At 41.6% G+C, this 19,537-nt stretch overlaps 1 protein-coding gene across 1 annotated transcript in view; it reads left to right on the top strand.

Annotated features, from left to right (window-relative positions):
* STK32B (serine/threonine kinase 32B) overlaps nt 1-19,537 on the top strand; it is a 348,151-nt gene that overhangs the window by 258,895 nt on the left and 69,719 nt on the right. Inside the window, exons 7-9 of the mRNA XM_056555131.1 lie at nt 8,555-8,658; nt 8,840-8,956; nt 14,415-14,540. Coding sequence (XP_056411106.1) covers nt 8,555-8,658; nt 8,840-8,956; nt 14,415-14,540 — 347 coding nt within the window. The remainder of the gene's footprint in view (nt 1-8,554; nt 8,659-8,839; nt 8,957-14,414; nt 14,541-19,537) is intronic.

Here is a 19,537-nt window from a genome sequence, read left to right as displayed (position 1 = left end):
CTGCTTCTCCACGTCTTACTGTGCCTGTGCGGATGTCTGCCTCTGCCTTCTCCTTCTCTACTGTGGCCTTCTTGGACTCTGGATCTGCAGGAAATTTTATTTTGGCCTCTCTCGTCAACAGGTTCAACATCCCAGTGACCAGTCTCGCCAGACCCCTCTACATCAATTGTGTAAATAATGAAAGATTGGACTGTACCATACGTTTCCGCACGGAGCCCCTTCTTATGAGCATCGGATCTCATCATGAGAGAATTGAACTTTTGGTCCTCCCCAATTGCACCTCGGAGATTCTCCTTGGACTTCCCTGGCTTCAACTTCATTCCCCAACCCTGGATTGGTCCACTGGGGAGATCAAGAGTTGGGGGTCCTCTTGTTCCAAGAACTGTCTAAAACCGGTTCCCAGTAACCCTTGCCGTAACTCTGTGGTTCCTCCAGTAACCGGTCTCCCTAAGGCCTATATGGACTTCGCGGATGTTTTCTGCAAAAAACAAGCTGAGACTCTACCTCCTCACAGGCCTTATGATTGCCCTATCGACCTCCTCCCGGGCACTACCCCACCCCGGGGCAGAATTTATCCTCTCTCTGCCCCAGAGACTCTTGCCATGTCCGAATACGTCCAGGAGAATCTAAAAAAGGGCTTTATCCGTAAATCCTCCTCCCCTGCCGGAGCCGGATTTTTCTTTGTGTCCAAAAAAGATGGCTCCCTACGTCCTTGCATTGACTACCGCGGTCTTAATAAAATCACGGTTAAGAACCGCTACCCCTTACCCCTCATCTCTGAACTCTTTGATCGCCTCCAAGGTGCCCACATCTTTACTAAATTGGACTTAAGAGGCGCCTATAACCTCATCCGCATCAGAGAGGGGGACGAGTGGAAAACGGCATTTAACACCAGAGATGGACACTTTGAGTATCTGGTCATGCCCTTTGGCCTGTGCAACGCCCCTGCCGTCTTCCAAGACTTTGTCAATGAAATTTTTCGTGATCTGTTATACTCCTGTGTTGTTGTATATCTGGACGATATCCTAATTTTTTCTGCCAATCTAGAAGAACACCGCCAGCATGTCCGTATGGTTCTTCAGAGACTTCGTGACAACCAACTCTATGCCAAAATTGAGAAATGTCTGTTTGAATGCCAATCTCTTCCTTTTCTTGGATATTTGGTCTCTGGCCGGGGACTACAGATGGATCCAGACAAACTCTCTGCCGTCTTAGATTGGCCACGCCCCTCCGGACTCCGTGCTATCCAACGCTTTTTGGGGTTCGCCAATTATTACAGGCAATTTATTCCACATTTTTCTACCATTGTGGCTCCTATCGTGGCTTTAACCAAAAAAAATGCTGATCCCAAGTCCTGGCCTCCTCAAGCAGAAGACGCCTTTAAACGACTCAAGTCTGCCTTTTCTTCGGCTCCCGTCCTCTCCAGACCTGACCCTTCCAAACCCTTCCTATTGGAGGTTGATGCCTCCTCAGTGGGAGCTGGAGCTGTTCTCCTACAAAAAAATTCTTCCGGGCATGCTGTCACTTGTGGTTTTTTCTCTAGGACCTTCTCTCCAGCGGAGAGGAACTACTCCATCGGGGATCGAGAGCTTCTAGCCATTAAATTAGCACTTGAGGAATGGAGGCATCTGCTGGAGGGATCAAGTTCTCCTGTTATTATCTACACCGACCACAAGAACCTCTCCTACCTCCAGTCTGCCCAACGGCTGAATCCTCGCCAGGCCCGGTGGTCTCTGTTCTTTGCCCGATTTAATTTTGAGATTCACTTTCGTCCTGCCGATAAGAACATTAGGGCCGATGCTCTCTCTCGTTCCTCGGATGCCTCAGAAGTTGAACTCTCTCCGCAACACATCATTCCACCCGACTGCCTGATCTCCACTTCTCCTGCCTTCATCAGGCAGACTCCTCCAGGAAAGACCTTTGTTTCTCCTCGCCAACGCCTCGGAATCCTCAAATGGGGTCACTCCTCCCATCTCGCAGGTCATCCGGGTATCAAGAAATCTGTGCAACTCATCTCCCGCTTCTATTGGTGGCCGACTCTGGAGACGGATGTTGTGGACTTTGTGCGAGCCTGCACTATCTGTGCCCGGGATAAGACTCCTCGCCAGAAGCCCGCTGGTTTTCTTCATCCTCTGCCTGTCCCCGAACAGCCTTGGTCTCTGATTGGTATGGATTTTATTACTGATTTACCCCCTTCCCGTGGCAACACTGTTATTTGGGTGGTCGTTGATCGATTCTCCAAAATGGCACATTTCATCCCTCTTCCTGGTCTTCCTTCTGCGCCTCAGTTGGCTAAACAATTTTTTGTACACATTTTTCGTCTTCACGGGTTGCCTACGCAGATTGTCTCGGATAGAGGCGTCCAATTCGTGTCTAAATTCTGGAGGGCTCTCTGTAAACAACTCAAGATTAAATTAAATTTTTCTTCTGCATATCATCCCCAGTCCAATGGACAAGTAGAAAGAATTAACCAGATCTTGGGTGATTATTTGCGACATTTTGTTTCCTCCCGCCAGGATGACTGGGCAGATCTCCTCCCATGGGCCGAATTCTCGTATAACTTCAGGGTCTCTGAATCTTCCTCCAAATCCCCATTTTTCGTGGTGTACGGCCGTCACCCTCTTCCCCCCCTCCCTACTCCCTTGCCCTCTGGTCTGCCCGCTGTGGATGAAATTTCTCGTGACCTTTCCATCATATGGAGAGAGACCCAAAATTCTCTCTTACAGGCTTCTTCACGCATGAAGAGATTCGCGGATAAGAAAAGAAGAGCTCCTCCCGTTTTTTCCCCTGGAGACAAGGTATGGCTCTCCGCTAAATATGTCCGCTTCCGTGTCCCTAGCTACAAGTTGGGACCACGCTATCTTGGTCCTTTCGAAATTTTGCGTCAAATTAATCCTGTCTCTTATAAACTTCTTCTTCCTCCTTCTCTTCGTATCCCTAATGCCTTTCACGTCTCTCTTCTCAAACCACTCATCCTCAACCGTTTTTCTCCCAAATCTGTTCCTCCCACTCCTGTTTCCGGCTCCTCGGACATCTTCTCGGTCAAGGAAATCTTAGCTGCCAAAAAGGTCAGAGGAAAAAATTTTTTTTTAGTGGACTGGGAGGGTTGTGGCCCTGAAGAGAGATCCTGGGAGCCTGAGGACAACATCCTAGACAAAAGTCTGCTCCTCAGGTTCTCAGGCTCTAAGAAGAGGGGGAGACCCAAGGGGGGGGGTACTGTTACGCCGAGCGCTCCGGGTCCCCGCTCCTCCCCGGAGCGCTCGCTTCTCTCTCTCCGCTGCAGCGCTCCGGTCACGTCCTCTGACCCGGGGCGCTGCGATCCCGCTGCCAGCCGGGATGCGATTCGCGATGCGGGTAGCGCCCGCTCGCGATGCGCACCCCGGCTCCCCTACCTGACTCGCTCCCCGTCTGTTCTGTCCCGGCGCGCGCGGCCCCGCTCCCTAGGGCGCGCGCGCGCCGGGTCTCTGCGATTTAAAGGGCCACTGCGCCGCTGATTGGCGCAGTGGTTCCAATTAGGGTAATCACCTGTGCACTTCCCTATATTACCTCACTTCCCTTGCACTCCCTTGCCGGATCTTGTTGCCTTAGTGCCAGTGAAAGCGTTCCTTGTGTGTTCCTAGCCTGTGTTCCAGACCTTCTGCCGTTGCCCCTGACTACGATCCTTGCTGCCTGCCCCGACCTTCTGCTACGTCCGACCTTGCTTCTGCCTACTCCCTTGTACCGCGCCTATCTTCAGCAGCCAGAGAGGTGAGCCGTTGCTAGTGGATACGACCTGGTCACTACCGCCGCAGCAAGACCATCCCGCTTTGCGGCGGGCTCTGGTGAAAACCAGTAGTGGCTTAGAACCGGTCCACTAGCACGGTCCACGCCAATCCCTCTCTGGCACAGAGGATCCACTACCTGCCAGCCGGCATCGTGACAGTGCTGCAAGGAACTGTCAACCATTAAAAAAGAAAAATGAACAAAGGCTATTGTCACTTACATCAGTCCCTGTCCACAATTTCTTTATCTCATGCACAATGGGACCAATCTTTTTGTATGTTTTGCAAACTATTGTACTCAAAGGAAACCCATGTAAACACTTAAAAAAATATACAAACCCGATGTTCCTTCATTGGTTTCCAAATAAGGACCTCAATGCTGTAAGACAACACTGCTAACCACTGAACATTGTCTCACTACTGTGTATATTTTATTGCTACCCTTTTATATGCTATAGAAGAAAGCTTCAGTCATTCCATGTCCATCCATGGATATGGCCAACGGTACATTGGTTGCAGTTGCACCTAGGCCATAGTTCCTGAGAATATCAAATAGCATTTTGGTCCCCCCTTAAAGGGGTACTCCGGTGGAATTATAATTTTTTTTTATAAACTGGTTCCAGAAAGTTAAACAGATGTATAAATTACTTCTATTTAAAAATCTTAATCCTTCCAGTACTTATCAGCTGCTGTATACTCCACAGGAAGTTCTTTTCTTTTTGAATTTCCTTTCTGTCTGACCACAATGCTCTCTGATGACACCTCTGTCCATTTTAGGAACTGTCCAGAGCAGGATAGGTTTGTTATGGGGATTTTCTCCTACGCTGGACAGTTCCCAAAATCGACAAAGGTGTCAGCAGAGAGCACTGTGGTCAGACAGAAAGGAAATTCAAAAGAGAAAAGAACTACCTCAGTAGTATACTGCAGCTGATAAATACTGGAAGGATTAAAATTATTAAATAGAAGTAATTTACAAATCAGTTGATTTGAAAAAAATGTATACCTTTAAGGGTATACTGTATTCACTTGGTAGTAAAATATTCCCATTCCGATGAATAGAACTGATTTTAGTCGTAGGGAAATTTTGCACATATCTGTTGCCAGATCCCTACATTTTGACTGGACCAGCCAGCGCTTTATGGAGATAAGGACGGTGCATGTAGAATTTTAAGTGTCCTATCCATTTGTTGTTGGTAGTTGCGTTGTCAACAGAGGAAGGCCATTATGCTGGATTTCTCGCCTCTCTCTATTGTCCAAGCTAAGGATGCATGTGTATGGGGATGGGGAGAGATAGCTGTAGGTTAAACATTAGGCATTTGACCAACAGGTATGTTACTATATGTCTATGGCTAACATAAAATTGTTCAGTGATTAGAACTAATGCCTTATAGTATGGGGGTCATAGATCTGTATCAAAAATCTAAAAGAATGTCTCCCACAATTTAAAATATATTCTCCTTCAGTCCAAAAACATACTAAATTATTTTCTGCCTACCTGTTAAATTTGCCTTTGGTATTTTGTGTATGTATATGTATAACATAAAAAAACTTAGATTGTGAAACCCAGAGGACGGAATATAATCCACCTTTACTTCACTCTAAATCCTACGTGGTGACATGCACTTTCTCTGTTAAATGCCTAGGTATTGATACCATAGCTCTACCAGCTTCTACTTAGATGAGTGGCTAAGGTATCAAATGACATGCTGGACAGTAAGGTGTGTGTAGTTCAGGTGCTAAAGAACTAGGTCCTGAATTTTCCTGTATTTCTCTGTTTATAACATGCAAACACTGAGTTTGCAAGTGTAGTTAATTCTTGCAATGTTATATTGCATTTTTTACAGCAGAAGTAAGAGTCTAGTCACAGGCTAAACTCCTAGCCAATTAATGCAGGAATTTTTACAGATTCAACTCCACTAACCTGGAAAAGGAGATGGAAATTTTTTGTCTTTAGTCAGATCAGCCCTGGCTTTGGTCAGGTCTCCTCAGTTACTGTCATACCACACACTCGTAAGAAAATCGAGTGCTGTGAGCTGAGGTATAGATAATGTCAGTCATACTTTAAAAAAATAGGCCACACTGTCACTTGCCCTGTCTACAATCAAGTTAAAGCCTATTTCCTTGCCAAAAGTTTGGCTGAAAAGATTGTTTAGCTTTTCAGCATCATCCCTTTAAGTAAAGTTTCACAGGCTATCAGAAGTCTCATTCCTGGGCTTTGTGTAAGAAAACAGCTTTATTTGAAAAAAGACACTGGGGAGTTCACAGAGGGACATTGGGTTTCATCACTTTAGCCACATGACATATAATTTTCATTAGCTATTAGTGTTAGAAATTCTCTCAGGGGAATGGGGTGTCTCCCTCCTTGTGGCGAGGGAAGGCTATTGGTGTGTCTGCTCATGCAGCCTTGTCCATGGGTCAGTTTTTGTCTATGACTCATGGACAAGCCTGAGGCTGCTGCAGGACTGGTTAGTGTCCCAGTATGTATGAGGACTCCTAGTGGTGGGATTTTCAGAAGCAGTTTTCTTTCTTAAATATAAAACACAATGTAAACAACCATATTGCAAAAGATTTTAAATTTTTATCAGTAACAACAGTTTTATGAACTGACAATGCACATTTAAAGGAGTATTCCAGCTTTATACATCACGCCACACCCCTCCATTCATGTCTATGTGAAGGGGCGTGACGTCATAGACATGAATGGAGGGGGCACGGTGTGATGTCACTAGGGGGTGTGGCCATGACGTTATGTCCCCGTCTCGGAGGCAGAGCCTGGCACAGAATGCTGGGAGCTGCAATGAGATTGCGAGGGTCCCCAGCGGCGGGACCCCTGCGGTCATACATCTTATTCCCTATCCTTTGGATAGGGGATAAGATGTATAAAGCCGGAATACCCCTTTATGGTGTACTTTGGGCCATAGTTTATACTGGTTGGTGCAGAACTGTAGGGATGAGGTGTTTCCTCTTTATTCAGACAATGAAGGTATGGTCTGTAGTCAGACAAAAATGTCAGATTGCTGCGAAACCCAGCATGAAGTTATCTTTCCAGTTTTCTCTCCAAAATGTGCCCAAACTGCCTGCAACATATAAGTAAAAGCTGAACATACCAGTCATGTGCCAGTCATGTGCCAGGCAGTGAATTTCTGTATTTTTAGAAAACATTTCTCCGTAATGTACACAGCGTCTGGAGATGCCTAAACACTTTGTTGTGAAAGTGACAGATTTTTTTTTTTCCTGGGATGTGACTGCTGTCAAATTATATGATTCTTATCAGGCGGCTGTGAATAGCAGCCGGTGATTATACACCATGATAGCAAAGCAAAGTGCAATTCTACAGTGTAGCGCTGCTCAATTCACCATCCTCTGTGAAGGCTGATGGAGATAGAGGAAAAACATGTTACATCAATGCTTTTTCAGAAATGTGTTTAACTATCGCACCTCCAGTGCCCAGCAGGTGGACAAGAGAAAATGTATATCCAGTGCTATCATTTAGAGCTATTTATTCCAGGATGAAAGAGGAACATCAGTATAAATCAGGATTAATAGGAGAAAGTAACCTATTAATTATATGTAATCTAGTGATATCTGTGCGACGCAAGGCTTACATACCTCATAGAATCCTTGTATACACCTTGAAACACAGTTGCTGTAAATATAAGGGCCAATGATACAGTAGTCATTCCCAAGATAAAGGGATTTTTATTGCAGCTGCTTGCTTGGCTCTTTGACTGGGTTTACATAGTGCTTTTCTGTTTTTATGGCCTTTTGAAGGTCAGGAACAAACACATGGCAAAAATACTAGTGGTTTTAACCCAAATCACTACAGTTTCATGATGTGGATATTGATAAGTGCAGTTTTCATAGGTGTAACACATTTATGGAAGTTTTTACCATGGTAGTCTGTCTGGTTAGGTGGTTTCACACTGCGTAATCTTCGGATGGACAAAATATTACCGGAGATTTGGAGTGCAGGATTGCTAGGACTGCAGAGACATTACTGTCCCCATAGATGGCAATGTCTGCGGAGCGGAGATCTGCCAGTACATTAAATGAGTTTCAATGTTCTGGAGAAAAACCTGGCCTTAGACCTCCACTGATCACATGAATGAATATCAATTGTCCCCTGAAGAAATAGAGGGACAACATGGGGGGAATTTATCAAGCATTTCACAGCCCTTTTTTTGGTGTGTAATAAAAGTGCAAATTTGGTTTGGCAACTTTTTGCGAGCAACTTTTTTGCTTACTTGAACGATTTTGCCCTCAACATGTTTAGCTAAACACACATTGTTAAATCTCCCCCCATGTGTGTTTGGACAACGCTCCATTCACTCTCTTTCGATCTTAGCAAATACTTTACCCCATAGACCAGGCATAGGCAACCTCGGCACTGCAGATGTTTTGGACTACATCTCCCATGATGCTTTGTCAGCATTTTGGTTGTAAGAGTATTATGGGAGATGTAGTCCAAAACATCTGCAGTGCCGAAGGTTGCCTATGCCTGCCATAGACAATGAATGGAGTGGTAGCCGAGCATGCATGCTGCTGCTTCATTCACTCAGTGTCATAACCTCGCCAATTAGCTAGTTAGGCCCTATATTGTAAATAGGTGATACCCTTCAATCTTGGGATAACCCCCTTTAATTAAAATAAATAGTTAAAGGAAAGAGTATAAAAGTAGACTTTACATTGATGAATAGAGTAACAACATTATAACATATGATAACAAAGAAAATATAGATTGCTGCATTGCTGATAGTTACCTAATACTGTATATATATATGTTGTGTCTCTAGCGCCAGAAGTGTTCCAGTCCTTCATGGAGGTGGGGCTCGGATACTCATACCCAGTTGATTGGTGGTCACTAGGAATCACAGCTTATGAGCTCCTCAGAGGTTGGGTAAGCAGATCTGTATATATTATGCATGAAATCAATCTACATAACCTATATCTTATACCACTGGCAATAAAATATATGGTCTAAGTATCCAGAAATACACATTGACAAAACTTTGATACCATTTTTATGTTGCCATGTAATTATCGCATCGATTTACCACAGTGTTCTCATTTTTTTCTAGAGGCCTTATGAAATTCATTCAACTACTCCGATAGACGACATCAATAACATGTTCAAGATCGAAAGAGTGCATTATTCTTCAACATGGTGTAAAAACATGGTGGAGTTACTTAAAAAGGTAACACTTTATTAGTATTTTCATTGCTTCTTTAGTGTTTTTAACTTATGTGTACTTACAGCATCTGTGAGAGAGAAAAATAAACAGATAAAGTCTTGCATTACCTTGTAACACTGGTTCACACATAGTATTTTGGTCAGTATTGTCATCAAGACTTTGGTCAGTATTTTAAGGTAAGTATCATTGTCATCAGTGTCACCTGCACTACCTGTCTTTACTGACAGGTTAGAGCAAATGACACTGACAAATTTCCTTTAAAGGGATACTCCAGTGGAAAACATTTTTTTTTTTAAATCAACTGGTGCCAGAAAGTTAAATAGATTTGTAAATTACTTCTATTAAAAAAATCTTAATCCTTCCAGTACTTAGCTGCTGTATAATGCAGAGAGAGAAAGTTATTTTCATTTTGAATTTCTTTTCTGTCTGACCACAAGTGCTCTCTGCTGACACGTCAGGAATTGTCCAGAGCAGGATAGGTTTGCTATGGGTATTTTCTCCTGCTCTGGACAGTTCCTGACATGGACAGAGTTGTCAGTAGAGAGAACAGTGGACAGACAGAAAAGAAATTCAAAAATAAATTAACTTCCTCTGTACTATACAGAAGCTGATAAGTACTGGAAGGATTAAGATTTTTAAAAAGAAGTAATTTACAAATCTGTTTAACATTCTGGCACAAGTTGATTTAAAAAAAAAATGTTTTCCACTAGAGGTTCCCTTTAATAATAATTTACAAATCTGTACAAACAAGAAAGCAACTTTCTTGTTTGTTCCTTTTTTGATTTGCCACAGCAGCGGCACCTGTGTATTAGGTTGTTGTGCTAGCTATTTTTCCTTTTGTTTTTAATTTACAAATCTGTTTAACTTTCTGGCACCAGTTGATTTAAAAATATATATATATATATATATATGTTTTCCACCAGAGTACCCCTTTAATGTCAGGTTTGTTAAATTAAAGGGGTATTCCGGTGAAAACATTTTTTCTTTTAAATCAACTGGTGGCAGAAAGGTGAACATATTTGTAAATGACTTCTATTAAAAAATCTTAATCCTTCCAGTACTTATTAGCTGCTGAATGCTACAAAGGAAATTCCTTTCTTTTTGGAACACTGATGACATCACGAGCACAGTGCGCTCTGCTGACATCTCTGTCCATTTTAGCAATCATGCATAGCAGATGTATGCTAAGGGCAGCATGGTGGCTCAGTGGTTAGCACTGCTGCCTTGCAGTGCTGGGGACTTGGGTCCAAATCCAACTAAGGACAACAATAAATAAAGCGTTATTATTATTATTATAATAATGTCAGCAGAGAGAACTGTGCTCGTGATGTTATCAGAGAGCATTCCAAAAAGAAAATAATTTCCTCTGTAGTATTCAGCAGCTAATAAGTACAGGAAGGATTAAGATTTTTTAATAGAGGTAATTTACAAATATGTTTAACTTTCTGCCACCAGTTGATTTAAAAGAAAAAAGGTTTTCACCGGAGTACCCCTTTAACTTTTTTTCTTTTGTTTGGAATCCTTTAAGACTATGTTCACATTTAGCTATGTTCCACCACATAGCATAATACTGTGTTTTATATGTTGATAACATGTCAGGAGTGTTGATATGTATACTCTTACTATGTGTAACTGTTTAGCTATTTAGTAGCATGTGTAACCCATTGGTCACAATGCAAAAAACTTTTATTGTTTATCATATGGTTCATGTTTGTTGCTGTGGCCTATTGAATGGGAAACACAGTCTGCTATGCTTTCCTATACAGTAAAACAATATGGTATGCAAACACATACCACCTTGATAGAAGGCAAAAGGTCACTATTTTGGCTCCTTTAAGTCACAGGGGGCCTGTGGTTATGATCGTCATATACCCAGCTGATATGCCAAATATTTTTTTTACCTGAATGCTGCATGAGTATAACCTAAAATAAACCAATTTGTGGTAAATTTTGTCCTATGTGGACTGAAGCCACATGAAGCCTCTTACTTTCAATAATTAGAAAAAGATACAGTAGAAGACTACATAGGTCAAATAAAGGCAAACAGAATTAACAGCAGGCCCCGTTACAATGGCCACAGACATCTCAGGAGACCTAAGACAAGTGAATTAATAATAATTCTATCCAGTGACTGAATAATATCATGAACAGTGATTGAATAATAACACTTATACGTAATAATTCAACGGTTTAGTGAATGAAGTCAAGTCAACAGTATAGGATGACTGTATTATAATACCTTATAATAATAATATTAGATCAAGACTGAATAAAGCCATGACTCCACATACACTTTATACAGTGACATTTCTGCAGGGTTTACCGATCCCTTTATTCCCTTTATATGTACTTGACACCTGGCTAATAAAGGTTGTGTTGACCGAACCGTTTCCTATAGTCCCGCTTTTCCTTTCTTTCCGTTTCCTATGGTTACTACTAGTGGACCATCTAAATGTTAAGAATTGTTTGGGCCCATGACTTATGTGGATTAAAGATATACTCCATTTACTACATGGAATATCGCCACTATACAGTCTGCCAGGGTGAATTGCAGAAGTATTGAGAAAGAAGGGTTAAAACTGTAAATTTGATTTGTTTTTCATAAACCTGATGTATTTGTCAATAAATGTTTAAAAACGTATAAAAATAAATACATAAAATTGCCCTCCAGTAACCACAGAAAAATGTTACTAAAATTCTAAAAATACTGAAGCAGCACAATATATAAAAACTAAAATGTGTATTGAAAGTAAATATAGCATAATTTGCTATTAACAACATTCAGAAATATACATTCAGAAATATTTACAGCAGCCACAATGACCTTTGGAACCAATAGTCTGTAGCAGACTGACTGACTTCTGTGACCATCACCTATTGTAAATGGTGCTGCCTGTCCTATCTGTATTTAGATGTCTCCTTTCAGTGTAATCCTGCCTTTCATGGTAAAGAAGAGACTGCTGAAAAGTTTTTTCAGGACATGTCTGCTATTATTATTAGGTGGCCTGAGTAAAAACTGCAAGATTTCAGCTGCTGCGGCACCCCAGATATCCGGTGCATGGAGCAAACTTTGCTCCATGCCGAATGACTGGCGATGCGGGGTGGAGGCTCGTGATGTCACGGTCACTCCCCGCTTGTGATATCACAGCCGTCACACCCCCTCCCATAGACTTGCATTGAAGGGGCATGGCCGTGACATCACGAGCGGGGCATGGCTGTGACGTCACAATCCTTCGGCGTTGCATCCGATGCTCCAAACGAACGCCGGGTGCAGCAGGGAGATCGCGGGGGTCCCCAGCAGCGAGGCCCCTGTAATCAGACTTCTTATCCCCTATCCTTTGGATAGGGGATAAGATGTTTTGGGGCGGAGTACCCCTTTAACCAAATAACATGATTTAAACAACAGGTCATTTTCTGATGACACATTCCCTGCAGAGTTTTATAAAATGAGTCAGCAAAGCCTCTAGCGATATTTAATTCAGCTACTGACGCTGATAAATCGTTGCCCTCCATGAAGTAGCCTGCAGCTTTCTCCATCGACCTTGCTGCAGACGGCTAATTCTAAATCAATCATTACATATAATAAAGGGATCTTATCTTATCCATATTTCATCATCTATCATCACATTATATGGGGATAATGTACCTTCAGGAGGGAGAGGAGGATGCAGCACTGGGTGACCTCACTGTACCTTACAGTTCATTGACTTGCACACATGACTTGTACAGATCATGTGGGGATTCTGCCTCCTTGTGAACTCTGAGTAAATCACTTTCTGTCAGGCCCAACAAGTCTTCTATTACATAAAGATTGGCAGTGAGGAGCCCGCTGATATTTGTTGATTGATAACGGTGCTGACAGCTTATATGATGTGTTTCCTCCATTACGTCCTTGAAGATGCCTTATGTTTTTTAGCTGCTCCTTCAGACCACACTTCTGTGAGCACAGAACAGCAAATGTTCCCCGATTAACCAGCAGACATTAAACATAGCTGACACATATCTTCGTGGAGCTACTCGTCCGAATGCTATCATCAAAGCTATTGTGACAATACAGAAAAGATTGTATAATATGTAGGAATGTAAAGTAGCTTTCCTCCAGAGGGAAGAAAACTGTCTACCCATGTATAGGTAGCTTTGTATCTAAGAGTCTATCACCCAAGTGCTAAAGAAAAAGTGCAAACGTGTTAAACTAAAAAAAAAACTTGCACAAGGATGTGGTCCATTGCAAAGCCCTTCTCTGAGAGTAGAGAGGCCCCCCCAACAAAACCACCCTTCCCCTCCGGGCCAGAAGGCACATGCAAGAGTCCAGGTTCAATGTCCCTTTTCACTAAAGCCACTAGGGTATCACAAGTGCTCCACCTACGCATTAACCTAGGCATTAGCCCAAGTATCCGCGGCAGAGCCGTATACCAATGACATCCTGCCCATGCAGAAATGGCTGGAGTTTACAGGGAAGGGAGGAGCCAAATGTCAACACACACCTCCCCTGGATCGGTAGGAGGGACACCCAGAAGGGCTTACCACACCGTGATGAATCCTTGTGACAAACAACACGCATAAAGTGGCACAGTGATCAAAAGCCAAACAAATAAATAAGTGAATGTGCGCCATGAGTTACTGCCCGGACATCCGTGTCCAATCCATTTGGGTTAGAAATTGCTGAACATGGTACCCATAGGTGGCCTCATGGAGACAGTTTTTGTCCTTCTAAGGGAGAGCTAATTAGCATACCTTTTCCCAGAGAGCATTGCCTGTAAGTCCCCCTAAGCCAGTTGGTGTTCTCTACAAGAAGAAATAGTAACAACCCACCCCCCCCCCCCCCCAAAATTTTTTTAAAAAAAGTTATAATACACATATATATATATATATATATATATATATATATATATATATATAAATATGTATATGTATATGTGTGTGTGTGTGTGTGTGTGTGTGAAAGAAAATATTGATTATTTAACAGAGTCTTATTCCAGAAAGAAAATTCTAGATTTGCAAAATTCTGGATACCAGGCCTGCCGAAAGAATGAGCATGTTAATTCTTTTGGTGGAACTATGCATAGACTGCATTGCCGTCAATCATGATGGCACATGTCCGCAGGGTCCTAGCGCTGACGGATTCCGTAGTGTGAATAGGCTCATAGTGTTAGAAACACAACAAATTACTGGTAAACAACTATTAACATTTTTTATTTTTACATTTACTAGCTCTACTAGTAAATTAGGCATTCTCTCTATTACAGTTCTTTATCCCCATCACATCATTATACTACCAATAGTCCCACTCAGTTTTTTTGCATACTGGTCTCTTCGCAGCGGTATTATTATTTGCACAATTTTTTGTTTTTTTTTTATACTTGATCGGGGGCGTGGGATTGTTTTTGTGATAGTGAATCCGATGGAATTACAATTTAATTCTGCATATATACGATAATAATCTTTATTGTACTTTTTACAGCTCCTAACCAAGGACCCAGAGTGCCGCTTTTCATCACTAGCTGACATTCAGACTTCTCCGTACCTGGCAGACATGAACTGGGATGCAGTATTGGAGAAATCTATTACACCCAGCTTTGTTCCAAATGTAAGAATTTATTTATTTTCTTATAGCTCTACATACGAATATGAGAATGTCAGAAATTGAAATAACACATTTCCTGATCAAGGGGACAGTGTGAGAATTGCTTGTCTGTAGAACTTCCTGATGGAGTGATTTTCACTGCCGCAGTACTACATTGTATGAAAAGTGTTCAGAACAGGAGGAAAAACAGGAGGAGATCGAATGAGTGTTCACTGAAAATGTAATTACACCAGACAGATGCAGCCGAGCCTTGATTTTAGAACGTGCTTTTCTTTAGTTTGCCTACTGCAGTGTCTTAAAGGGGATGCCTGCTTACCTGACATAATGTCCTGCTGCTGTGCCCTCTTTTATTGAGCTGCAAAGCAAGTATTCATTTTCCCTGCAGCACTCCCAGAGGGGAAATAAAGTATTGCACAACCCCCCACTGAAACCAATTAACTATTTGATGTGTTAGGTCCTCCAGGTTAAGAGATGCTCTTGGTATTGAGAATTCAAAATGCAAGACTTATCCTCTAAGGCCAGAATACTCCGCACAGACATTCTGCTACAGAAGAGTGCCAATGATTTCAATGGAATACTGCTGCACTGTCTATATGGTGGAATTTCCGCTGCAAATGTTTCTGCCATGGAAATCCCGATTCCAGGGACCGCAAAAAGAATACACTTCTATTCTTTCTGCGTATTCTTCTCGGGAATACATTGCCGTCTATGACGGCACATTTCCATGCATTCCTAATGCCCGCCAGATCATTCAAACGTGCTGAATGTCTGCCTGGGTGGATATTCCCCACATTTTTGGTCATGTAAACGCGGCCCAAGGAAGAAAGCCTGTCAGGAATGATGGAGACGTTACACTCATTTTTCAGGATGAAAGGGTAGGGTTTAGGCTAGGTTTCCATAGAAGTTTTTTTCTGGCATTTTTTTTTTTGGAGAACTGACACTACAGTTTTTTGAGCCAAAGTCAGAAGTGGATCCAGTAGGAAGGAGAAGAATAAGTCCTTCCTTTATATTTCCCATTCCTTATGAATACACTTCTGCTTTTGGCTCAAAAACTACAGTGGCAGTGTTAAAAAAAAAAAAAACGCTGGAAAAAAACATTTGTGGAAACCTAGCCTAAGGGTAAGTTCATACATACAGGATCTTCTGCATATTTATGCTGCATATTTTTGCAGTTGATTTTACTACCCGTTGAAGTTATTGGGTCGCAAAATATGCATCAGAAATATGCAGCAGATCCTGTATGCCTGAACGTACCCCAAGAGAGCATTTATTGATACTTCTCTAGATTGGCAATGCCCAGCAGGCACTTGCCGATCCAGCATGGAATTGAATTAAAGTTGATTTCTGCTATGTTACCAGCATGAATAGCCATGAATATACATTTCCATTTCTTTTTATGTTACTTACCCAGCAATATTAGTGGTTGGGAAGGCTTCCTTTAATTTAAAATTCAATAATGGGGGTTAAATAAATAAATGTAAATAACTATTTAAATCAGTTTAATTTCAAATTAAGCTTTCTTACATTTCTGTTTGTTTTACTTCGGTGTCAATTTCTATCTTGATCCTCAGTCACAGATTTTTGCAATTGAGGGAAATAATAGGGATGCATTTAGCCCTATTTTTCCCATCCAAATGACACATCAGTATAGCCTGATATATCCCAAATCAATGGGGTTCATAAGGGACCATCGGTCCCCCTCATTTTGAAAGAAACCAAAATGCAGATGTGATCAGGTGCTACTCTTATGCATCTTCTTACAGGAATACTGTATCTTTCTTTAACAAGACTAGTTGTACATTGCTTTTAAAAACATACCCCCAATCATCAGGATAGGGGATAAGTGTCTGCCATCTGGGACCAATGGGGTATCCAAAATAGGTTAAGTATGCCCTTCATTCATTGTCTATGGGAGCACTGGAGACACCTTAAAGGGGTAATCCAGCTTTATACATGTTATCCCCTATCCAAAGGATAGGGGATAAGATGTATGATCGCAGGGATCCCGCCGGTGGGGACCCCCACAATCTTGGTGCAGCCCTCGGCATTCTGTTCCGGGCGCTGCTTCAGAAACGGGGATGTGAAGACACGGTCACACCCCCTAGTGACATTACACCACACCCCCTCCATTCATGTCTATGGGAGAGGGGGGGGCGTGACATCATTAGGGGATAGGGGATAAGATGTATAAAGCTGAAATACCCATTTAATTATGTCCCCATGTATCTCCCATAAACAATGTTTGTCCCTGCATCGAGGAGAGTAGGGGACTTGTTCTGGAGACCCCTGCGATCAGACACTTATCCTCTATCCTGAGGATATGTTTTTAAATGCTGGAATACCCCTTTATGGATTATGTTAAACAGGATAGTTTGAGCCCTTTTACCTTGGTAATAGCCAGATTAGGGATGCTAATATAACAGTTTATAACCAATCTTCTAGGATGCAGTTTTGCAAAATAGAAATAAAAATATGATATGCAACATGGCGAGGCATACAGTAAACAATTAACTGAAGATTATGGGGGGCTATGTTAAAAAACATGACAAGGCATACTATGTTATATGTCGCATGCTGTTCTTGGTATTGGGACACCCTATGTTAAAGTAATTGTTACTGATGCAAGGACTCAGAGCTTTTTTTCCAGATGATTTGACTTCTCTATTCACATTCTGCATGTTTTATAGCTTCTCCATGTGAGATGATAGCAGACCTTTGTTTGCTTAGCTTTCAGGAATATTTCATGTACAAAAAAAAAAGAAATCGCCTTCCATTTTTCTTGTCAAAACCTTTGTATCTCCACAGTAGTAAGATGAGGCATATGAATGATCTGTAGGATTCTGTATAGTCTATTTGTATAGGATAAGATTTTAATCATGCTCACCTACGGAGATCTGCCAATACGTCTTATGCAAGCCAATTCACAATGTTAGACGTGCTGCCAATGAAATGTCATGTTTACTAAGATAAGAGGAACATTATGGCCATGAATATTTAATACACGACATCACATCTGAGACATATGAAATGAACAGACATTTTGGCAGGGGACTTGTGTTGGCTGACTCTCAGCTCTTCATGATCGTGTGCCAGCTGTAGCCCCGGATAGCAAAACCACAGGTTTCACCGGGAAGAATATCCGAGAAAGTCATTAGCAGGAAATTGGTGTAATTGTTCATCTTCTACACTTTACCTTCGTCTTTACGACTGCCTCCAGCTGATCGCAGAATTAAAATATCGCAACCTTGTTCCCAAAATAATTTTGTGCAGGAAAAATATAATTATTTTTATTCATTTTTAAATTCTATTTTCATTATGTTTTAGGCTTAATATAGAGGTAAGTTACAAGGGATTTGAATGTAAACCAAGGCCAGATTTTGGCAGGACAGTCCTGGCTACTGGACAACAAAACAGTGGGGTATATATAAACCTTGCCCATAAGTGGACAGTATGGGGGAATCCCAGAGCTTATATGCTCAATAAACAGTATATTATAAAGCTTGGCATTTGCAAAGGTTATAATTGGTGAAACCGCCATCCTGTGTTGATGTAAAATTAATTCCAATAATATAGACGTTACTTAGAATGATTTTACTTCAAGAGAGGTTTAAAAAGAAATGTCAATTGCATGAAGTTACTGCATTATCTATCTGCATTCAAAAGTAGTTGAAAATGTGGCTGGAAGAAAGGATAAATCTCTGGTATTGAAAAATATATATATATATATATATGTATGTATATATATATATATATATATATATATGTATATATATATATATATATATATATATATATATATATATATTTATATATTTGCAATTTATAAAACAATTCGAGATGAGTGCAGGTTTTATAAGTTCGGTTCTGAAGGTTTGACAATCTCTGGAAAAAAGTTTGGATTCTGACCGGACTAGTTTTGTCCAAACCTATACTTCCTCAATAGCCCAAAAATGTGTGTGCAACGCTGTCTAAGAACCCTAAAAACCCTGTATAACTGATGTACTTCTGAGCTGTTTTTGAGGGAAAGTTAAAGGGATAGGGAATAAGATGTCTGTTTTGGGGGTCCAGCTGTTGGGACCCCCTGCGATCTCTGGCCCAGAACCCCGGTGTTCCAAACATTTATGTTCAGAATGCCGGCTGTGCTAGGCTTTGGCCGGCCATGGTCGACACACCCCCTCCATTCATGTCTATGGGAGGGGGTATGACGGCTGTGGTCACCTGTCATCCGGCATGGAGCACAGTTCACTCCATGCAGCGGATTACTGAAGTGCTGGGCTGGAGATTGGTGGTGGGTCCAAGCGGCCGGACCTCCAGGCATCAGAAATCTTATCCAAAGGGTAGGATATATGATGTCTAGGGGCAGAGTACCTCTTTAATTTCAAAATTATGGCAACACATCTGATAATGGATAAATGGATGATGGCCGCTGGTAACTAACAGGTTAAATAAAAACACACTGCACTAGGTGATTTTTACAAAAAAGATTGCAAAATTAATGTTCACAATGGATCCCCTTTTAAAGGCAGATGCCAGTCAGGTCAGTGTTTATATACACAGTGGTCAGAAACAATGTCTGTCAAGTGGTGTAAACATTTTCCCTTTTTAAAGGGTTTGTGTCTAGAAAGTAAAGAAGTAACTGCTTTTTTTTTTTACAAGCTGTAAAGAATGATTCCCATTTTGGGATGTAACAACAGAAGGAGCATCCTAGAAAGTGCAGAAAGTGACATAAAACCATCTATTCACAGTTTTTTTTCACAATTGGTGTTAAACAAATATACTGGCACACTTAACTTCCAATTCTAATTTTTTTGTCAGAACAGATGCAGAACATCCTCTGCTGCTATACTACAATTATCATATATGTATGCTCCTTCTCCTATCTGTATTGTTTACTGCTCATTGTCCCTCACAGAGAACTTCACCTAACACCTGCTATCTCTAAAATGGCTGCTGAAGCTATGTGTGTGGGCTTTTATAGTGGTTTTGCCATCTCCACTATG

The sequence above is a fragment of the Hyla sarda genome, chromosome 1, assembly GCF_029499605.1.
Source record: "Hyla sarda isolate aHylSar1 chromosome 1, aHylSar1.hap1, whole genome shotgun sequence".
Lineage (NCBI taxonomy): Eukaryota > Metazoa > Chordata > Amphibia > Anura > Hylidae > Hyla > Hyla sarda.
The sequence above is the reverse complement of the archived record's forward strand: the minus strand, read 5'-3'. Positions and strand labels throughout refer to the sequence as shown.